This window comes from Petaurus breviceps, unplaced genomic scaffold (assembly GCF_028583685.1).
Source record: "Petaurus breviceps papuanus isolate PSGF00001 unplaced genomic scaffold, PetGlider_PUasm1.0 91041, whole genome shotgun sequence".
Classification (NCBI taxonomy): Eukaryota; Metazoa; Chordata; class Mammalia; order Diprotodontia; family Petauridae; genus Petaurus; species Petaurus breviceps.
Window position 1 is genome coordinate 19,216,300 of NW_027187400.1, and position 9,040 is coordinate 19,225,339.

Below are 9,040 nucleotides of genomic sequence, written 5' to 3' on the forward strand. Positions count from 1 at the left end.
AGCCTGAATTTGATCCCCAGGTCATCCTGACACTCTTCATGCTCTTACTTGCTGTGCTACCTGGATCATTGTGGTTTTTGACAACTCTTCCAGCTCTCATAATCTATGTCCAAAGGTCTCTCTCAGTTCTCACCTTCTATGTTCTAAGATCCTTCTCAGTTCTGACACTGCATGTCCTAAAATTACTCCCAGATCTGATGTTCCCTGTTCAAAGTTCCAAACCCAATGTTCTATAACATCTGAGGGGGTCAGACCCAGAAGGCCTATCCCACAAGCTGCTTAATGAAAATTCCATTCAGGACTGTCTTACCTCAGAAAATGTAATCTGGATGTTTGACATGGAGGACTGCCTCTTGAGAATTGGAGTTGGGAGGTGGGTATTGGGTAGATCTCGAGAGGGGAGGGGAGTATTGAGTGCATGAGGTCCATGAAAAGCCGCTGAATGAGTTTAATGAGGCTTTTCTGAATTAGTACCAGATGGTCAGCACCTGCCTAGAGGCCTGAGAAAGAGCCAAGAGTGGAGAGCTCTGATAAAGCCCCCATCTCAACTAAACAACAACAAAAAAAACTATACTGAGACACAAGCTCCAGATCCCAAAGACCAGATCTGACTGAGGGACAACACTGGTTTTCCCAGAAAGCATTTCTTCTTAAGGACCCAGGACACTTTCTCACTTCTTCTGAGAGTTCCCTAGACAAGTGGATATAAGGGCAATTCTACCATGCCCACCAGAGGGCATGCTGGGCATTGGAGGGGGGGGAAGATGGTGGAAAATGACCCACACTCATGTTCTGCTTTGTAAATTTGCAAAGTACTTCACATGCATTATGATATGATATTAAATAATTGTATTTATTATTTAATTAATTATAACTTAATTAATTAAATATTATCAATATCTCATTTGATCCTTACAACAACTTTGTGAGGTCAATGCTGTTATAATCTCCACCTTATAGAGGAGGGAACTGAGGCTGAGAAAGGTTGTCCCACGTTGCTTCTTATGACTTGATGGGCAACCTGTTTAGGAAAAATGTCCTTTACCATTGCCCATTGATTTCAGGCGGCATCATCATTTGTGGGCCATTCCTGTCAAGAATCAATACTCTCAAAGGCTTCTAGCTCCTGGGGATGGAGAATGGGCAGCTATTGTTTCTCAGACCCTTTATTTCAGAAATAGTCTGGCAGAATTGGACAGGAGCAGGATGGGAATGGAACAGAATAAAAGAGGGAGGGTAAAGGAATCTTCATCCACAGCCTACTAAGACACTTTTTATGTGGGTTCAGAGGGATTCTGATACTTATAGGAAGCTAGAGGGGAGGGGCTGTAACATTCTACACACACACAGAGTTCAGAGAGTCTCTTAAATTTCCAACAGGGTAGAGTTAGACTGATTTACAAAGGGTCAAGATAGGGAAGGCAGAAAGGCCTAGGAGAAAACCAAGGGGTTACGGGATTGGGGGTCATGTGGATGAGATTGGATGTTCACATTCTTCATTGGTGGATAATGAATAAAACAGAGGGAGAGGTGGAATGACCACAAATGAGATAGAAGAATTTCAGAGTTTATAAACATGGAAGAGGAATATTTGTGGGGGATGGCAAGGTGAAGGGATCTTGCTTGATCAAAATTCCTTGACCTCACCCTCATCCACAAAAGCTCCATTTCCATGACCATCTCTGTAGCTGACATGTACTAGAGGAGTGAGAAGGTCATGGAAAATTAGCAAGTTGAGGAACTGGGGGGAAAGAGTGTTTGAGGGAATATCAATGTGTATGTTGAAGTCCCCTAATATGAGGGCAGAAGTTGAGAAGGAGAGTGAGGAGAGAAAGAGTTTCTTCTGGAGTTTGGTGGATACCAGCTCCTAGGATTTTGATTGGATGGCAGATATGGAATGAATGAACTTCAAAGGAGTAGGAGTTACTAAGTGGTGGAGGTGGAGGGAGAGTTTGGAAGTGAGGATGAGGAGGAAGGGGGATTCAAACCTTTCCCCCTTCAGCCAGTAAGGGCGTGGGGGATGAAGATGCAGGCAGTCCTGGAAATGGTGGCCAGGTAGGCTTTGTCATCAGGAGGGAGCCAGGTCTTGGTGAGACCCAAAACATGGAAAGAATGGAAAAGGAAAAAGATTTAAGATGAAAGCATGTTGGCTTCCCATGGAGCAGGCATAGGGTAGGAGGGGTGTCTAGCTTTAGTGTGTGACATGGAAGGTAGAGGCTGAAGAAGACAGGAATAAGAGGGAACAGGAGGTGATGGAGAACAGGATTGTGTGATGACAGTAAGTTGTTCCGGATCACTGCGGTGGGCAGGGTGGGAGGTTGTTAATCATCACCCAATGAGCTCAGCAGAGTTACTGGTGTCACTGTGTTCAGCCTCAGGGGGTGTCTTCCAAGGGCATTAGGGAGCTGAGTCAAAGGTACCAGTAGGGAGAGATGGGAGGGACATTGGTACAAAAACAGAGCTTGTAGGGGCCTTACAATACAGAAAATTAGAGCTAGAAGGATCTTAAAAAATAGGGTACTAGCATGGCAGCTCGATATGTACTGTTCTCTCTGGAAACCCAAGGCCCATGCTCATATACCAACACTGAAAGAAAAGGGTTGGTTTGAGGATCTGACAGAGTCAATACAGCCTCAAGTGCAGAAAGAGAAGGGATTCATTGCTTTGACCCCCACAAAGACAGGCAGGGCAGAGTCCAAAGATTTGGGTTAATATAAACTCCTAAGACTTCACTGGTGGTCTCACCACACATGCCTCGGGCTCACGGTCTCTCCAGGCTTTGTATTTAGCCTGAGGTCATGGTACCTTCAGAGATTGTGTTTGTGATTCATTAGTGACCCCTGAGGGTCTATTTCCCGGACACACCGCTGATGCTTGTTTTCCTAGCCCTTGGCAAAGTGGTACCTGGTGTGTTGCTATGAGCCGTGCTCACCAAATGGGATATACCCTGGAAGGTCAGAGGGCAGAAGGAATGTTCTGCTTTTCCAAAAAAAGGCAGTGTTACAGGACATTCTGTGTTCTAAGGACCCTCCCAGCTCTGACATTCTCTGTTCTCAGGGTGTTCTAAGGGCTCCCCGCTTTGATGTTTTGATTATACATAAGTACTGCTAGAGGTAGATGGGATACCCCAATGGGAAATCTAGGGTATCCCAAGTACCTTAGAAGTTTGGATCAGAGAGATAGAGAGACTTCAGTGGCCAGAGAGTGTCTCAGATACATAAAAGAACAGGTTTTGAGAAGGGTGAAAGATAAAATTGGACCACTTGCCAAATATGCCAGCGACCAGCGATTGAGAATGAAAATGTCCTGTCCCAGCTGACTGAGCCCCTAGCAGTGTTTTAGTAGAAACAACATGGGAATGAGAGTTGGGGGGGGGAAGCATTTGGGTGATGTAAAAACAAAAAAAGAAGTAAAATTCCATTTTTAAAAACTTTCAGTTGGTCCATGGGCTTCCTGCACATTGACATCAGTCTCTGGAGACAACTCCCTTTTTTCTTCTTTGTTAGAATTTTGACTCTTTGTCTTTGGAATTTCCTTCTTTCCCTTCTGGGCTAATGTCATCAAAAGAATTTTAGTTCATTCAATCCTGTCTATCCTTCCTTTCAACCCTTTGGAGTCAGCTTTCCTCAAATCTAGGGTATGTACTAGAGGATGCCCCACTTTCCTTTCTTTCTCTACCACAAACTCTGGTTTAGTGAGGATTAAAAACAAAAACAAACCCTTCCTTTTGGTGGTTCTTCTACCTTTTGAAGAATGAAATTATCCTTAAGAAAAGATAAGAAGTTATTAGTAGACCTGAGTTCAAGAGGTGTGAATAGAGATTTTTGTGTTTGGGTCATATAGCAAAAAATGCACCTGAGGCAAGGGGCAGGAAACATGTCCTGAAATGCAAGTTGGTGGGGGTAGGAGGTGGTGGCTTGGGCAAGAGCTTACTTGTGGTGCAGTCTCAGTTTGCCACATGATAAAATTTTATTTTGTTGTTATTGTTCAGTCATGTGCTCCTCTTCATGATGACCCTGTTTGGGGTCTTCTTGGCAGAGATGATGAAGTGGTTTGCCATTTCCTTCTCCAGATCATTTGACAGATGAGGAAACTGAGGCAAACAGGGTGAAGTGACATGCCCAGGGTCCCACAGCTAGGAAGTGTTTGAGGTTGGATTTGAACTCATAAAGATGAATCTTCCTGACTCCAGGCCCTGTGCTCTAGGATCTATGGCGCCCTCTAGCTTCCCCAAGGGAGAGGAATAAGGAGTCACAAATCAAGAGAACAGGACCTCAGGGGGAAAGAACTTTGCAAAGTGAAAGAGCTATTGCTGAAGAGGAAGAGAAGTCCAGAGAAAGAGTGAAGTTTGTAGTGAATCGAGAGCCATTTTCATGCCAATATTCCTGGTGGTAAATCCTAATGCAGCAGTCTCCTGGGACCTGCTCTCCCATTGGTGATTATCTGGCCGCCATCATCATTTCAAGGGGCTCCAGTCATGTCCAATGCACGCTGTCCTGCACCACCCTGTTTCCTTTTATCCCCCACCTTTCCATCTCCCCTTTATGCTTTGTCTTCCTCTATAGGAGTTAAGCTCCTGGAGACTAGGGATAACCTCGTTTGTTTTTTTTGTTGGTTTTTAAAAAAATACTGTCATTCCCAGTACTTAACACTGCCTAGCACAAAATAGGTCCCGAATAAATGCTTTTACTTAGCAATCGATCTATCTAGTTATTTATCTCTCATTTATTTTCTGGGTGCTCACATTTTTTTTGAGGGGGGGAAGGCAAGGCAGTTGGGGTTAAGTGGCTTGCCCAAGGTTACACAGCTAGTAAGTGTCAAGTGTCTGAGGCCAGATTTGAACTCAGGTCCTCCTGACTCCAGAACCAATGCTCTATTCACTATGCCACCTAGCTGCCTCTTTAAAAAATTATTCTTTATTTTTATTTTAAAAATTATTTTTATTTTTTATTAATCCTTTTAAAAATATTTTTATTTGTTTTCTTTTTTCTATTTAATTTTTTTGGTAATTTTTTTTGGAGGGGGGAAGGCAGGGCAATTGGGGTTAAGTGACTTGCCCAAGGTTACACAGCTAGTAAGTGTCAAGTGTCTGGGGCCATATTTGAACTCAGGTCCTCCTGACTCCAGGGCCAGTGCTCTATTCACTGTACCACCTAGCTGATCCAAACTCACAATTTTTATAGTGTTTTAGGTTTGCAAAGAGAATAAACACACTGTCACATCTGAATATCACAACAACCCTGGGAAACACAATTACCCCTTCCACATCACAACTTTGCCATCATGGTTTCAATATGTCTTGGGTCAGCACAAGAAATTAAATGGGAATTTTGGGGGAGTTTTTCAGAAGCTGAAAATGACATGCGAAGGCCAACAGACATAGAAAAAGATTAGAAACTCAAAGTACATAAAATCCATATATAGTATTATATAATATCGGCATATTTTATCTTTTAACACCATAATAATTCAGACTTCTCTGGTATGAAGGGAAGGCCAAAAAATTTTACACAGATTTTCCAGATCAAGGGGGTATCGTGCCCCTAAACCCCACAATGTGGAAAAGATTACTGTAGTGTTACTGTTATCTCATTTGACAGATGGGAAAATGGAGTGGTTAAGTGACTTTCCCACTATCACACAGCTAGTGTCTGAAATGAAATTCAAATCCATGTTTTTGAGTCTCGGGCACTCTGTCTACTCTGTCATACTGATAAGAGAAGGTTTTGCCTGAAGAAACTCTCCAGACTAGAATGGTAGACCCTCAACAGTTCTACCTCCTACTACCTGTGTGACCTTGGGTAAGTCATTTCCCTTCAGCTGAAGGCCTCAGTTCCTCACCTCACATGAGATGGGTTCAGAAGTGTCTTCTGGCTCTAAACCTATGATTCTATGATCTAGCCCGATCTCCCATCCAAGGCAGAGATCTCCTCTAGAGACTCTTTAGCCTCTGCATGAACACTTACAGTGATGGAGAGTTTACTGTCCATTCTAAGAAAAGAAGCCCCTTATAAGGAGAGATAGTTTGGATTGTCATGAAGTTCTTAAAAGGAGACAAAAATACATCTTTCTTTAATTTTCCCACATCTCTCCTACTTTTGTCTTCTTAGTGATCTCTGCAATCTCTTCCAAATCTAACATCCCTTCCTTCCTTCCTTGCTTCCTTCCTTCCTTGCTTCCTTCCTTCTTCCTTGCTTCCTTCTTTCCTTGCTTCCTTTCTTCTTCCTTGTCTCCCTCCTCCTTTTTCTTCCTTCCTTCTTTCCTCCCTCCCTTCCTTCCTTCCTCCCTTCCTTCCTTCCTTCCTCCACAAATACAGTCAAGGAAGTCTCCCTACTACCAACATCATCATCACAGGTGTTCTTTCTTGCTCCTAAATTGGAGTATCTTGCCCCCTTCTTCCCCCCACCTCAGGGTCCCAGAAAGAGGCAGAGGTGCCACACTCACCTGGCAGGGTTGATGATCGTGCTCATCTCCTCAGCCAGGTGCCTCCGCAGAATGTGCCTCCCACTGGGGATGCCCAGGGCTGTTGCCATGGCTTCTGCCGTGAATGTGGGCTCTAAGACCAGCACTGCTCCATGGACACCACTGTTGGTCAAGTTGTCGGCATACTCCTAGGGGAATCACATAGCCAGGGATGGGGGAGCTTAGGCTGGAGGGTGATTGGTTCAGTGGGTTGACATAGAGTGTTAATGGAGGTCAGGGGTTCCATTTCCTTTGGGGACTAGTTACCTTTGTACAGAGGAAGAGTTCTTTCTGCAAGTCACATCACCCCCAACACCAGAGAGCTCTAGGATTACCAAGGAAGGTAGAGCTGGAAGTGACCTTGTAGGTCATCTCGTCCAACCCCCTCATTTTACAGCTGAGGAAACTGAGGTCTAGAGAATTTCAAGGAATTACTCAAAATCACACAGGTAGTTAGAATCAGAGATAGATTTAGTCCAGCTCTTTCTACTGCATACCATTCTGTGAACCATTAGCATGCCTTGGGCAGAGATCTACTGAGCATGTCTATGAGGAGAGTGTATTTCTAATCCTTGCCAGTCATTAGCAAATGTGCTCCTTTAGCGGCCCAGGAAAGAGACTGTGAATGTTTCAATCCCATCTATCCCCATTACTTCAAATAATGACATAATTATATTTCATCTTTCTATAGCACTTCCTTAACAATAGCCCTGTAAGGTCAGGAGTACCAGAATTTTACAGCTGAAGCCTACATAATATATAGATCCCCAAGGCCAGTTCTGCCATACTAAGCCTCTTCTGAAACAGGAAGGCAGAGTAGTGGGAACTTCTGGATGTCATGGCTGTTGGGGAGACATGGTTTGTCCTGGCCCATGTGGCAGAAGGGGTCTTACCCTATTCACTTAGATTGTAGAAAGCTCCATAGTTTCTCTATATAAAGTGAAGTCTTCATTTCAATAGATGAAAATGAGAAATTAAGGACTTATCCACAATCACACAGCTAAGCAGATATACCAGCCAGGACTTGAACTCAGCTCTCCTGACACCAAGTCCACCATGTCATAATGACCCCTAGAAAAATTAGACCAAGTGCCCCAAGTGTGGCTATGTCTTGGAGGATAACATATTCCTTCTTATTACTAGGGTAGTACCCTCTCCACCATGTACTTTCTGGTCTAGCCATCTTTTCTTACGTGATACTTCTTACACAGACCCTCCATCTCCCACTTCCATGCCTTTGTATCAGCTATTCCTCATGCCTGGAACAAGTTTCATCCTCACTTCCATCTTCTAGAATCTCTGGCTTTCTTTAAGACTCAGCAAAATGCTACCTCCCACAGTCTTGATGCTAGTACCTTCCCCTCTAAAGCTCTGTATGTATTGCACACATACCGATGAGACATATAGTCTCCTCCATTAGAAAAAAAATTCCTTGAGGGCAGGTTTTTTTGGTATTCCCGTCACTTGTCAGAGTGCTTAGTATACCGTAAGTGCTTAATAAATGCTTATTGATGGATGGAGCCTATCAAAGAGTGCTAGCTAATGGCTCAAACCTAGGAAAATATTGGTGCGCACCAACATTTGCATGTCCATTAACCTAGATTTGCATTTTAATCAGGTTCCCAGAAGCTCTGTACCTTCAGGTCAATGTCCCGCACCCACTTGAGCACGCGCTGGTTTGTCCAGACCAGGGGGTCAATGTTCTGTGTCTCACAACGAGCCCGTCGCTCCTGGAGAACCTTTAAGAATAAAAGCCTAGTGAGCTGAGAACAATACAATACAAGGACTCTTAGAGATGAGTGAAATCTTAATGGCAGAAGCAAGCGCCGTGTTCTGGTCTTACCACCACCATCATTGTCCCTCCATCCCCCTTCACTTCCTCATTTGTTTTATTTTTCTCTGAGAAATGGGAAGAATACTTCATAATACCATAGGCTTTAGCATTGGAAGGCCTGGGGATCACTTACTTCAGCTCTCCATTTTGCAGATAAGGAGTTAAGTGATCCCATAGCTGGCTCCATCAACAGCACAGCACATGATTAGAACCTAAGGCCTCAGGTCTTTGATTCCAAATCCATTTATCTCTCCACTAAGTGGAGAGTGTGTCAGGGTGTTTTAACTCAGATGACAAAGGTCCCCAGGGGCAGCCCTGCCATGTTGATACTTTTCTGGGGAGAAGATCATGGTAGCCTGAACCCCTATATGTCATGGCATAGCTCTGGCCCACTTGGCAGAAGGGGTCCCACCCTATTCCCTTAGATTGAGGAAAGCTCCATTACTAGAATGACTTGGGCAGATTCTCTTAGAAAAGAACAGGAGTGGGGCGGCCAGGTAGCACAGCAAGTAAGAGCACCGGCTCCAGTGTTGAGAAGACCTGGAGATCAAATCCCGGGCTCAGACACTTAGCACCCACCCAGAAACACCTGGCCGTGTAACCTTGAGCAAGTTACTTAACCCCAATTGCTCAGGGGCGGCCAGGTGGCTCAGTGAGTAAGAGCACCGGTTCCAGTGTTGGGACGACCTGGATATCAAATCCCGGGCTCAGACACTCAGCACCACACCCAGAAATAACTGGCCG

General features: G+C 44.3%; 1 protein-coding gene across 2 annotated transcripts in view; it reads right to left on the reverse strand.

Annotated features, from left to right (window-relative positions):
* KAZN (kazrin, periplakin interacting protein) overlaps positions 1 to 9,040 on the reverse strand; it is a 635,662-nt gene that overhangs the window by 12,340 nt on the left and 614,282 nt on the right. For both annotated transcript variants that reach the window (XM_069078465.1, XM_069078464.1), the window contains exons 12-13: positions 8,100 to 8,201; positions 6,445 to 6,611 (exon numbers count right to left, since the gene is read on the reverse strand). In XM_069078465.1, the coding sequence (XP_068934566.1) occupies positions 6,445 to 6,611; positions 8,100 to 8,201 (269 nt within the window). The remainder of the gene's footprint in view (positions 1 to 6,444; positions 6,612 to 8,099; positions 8,202 to 9,040) is intronic.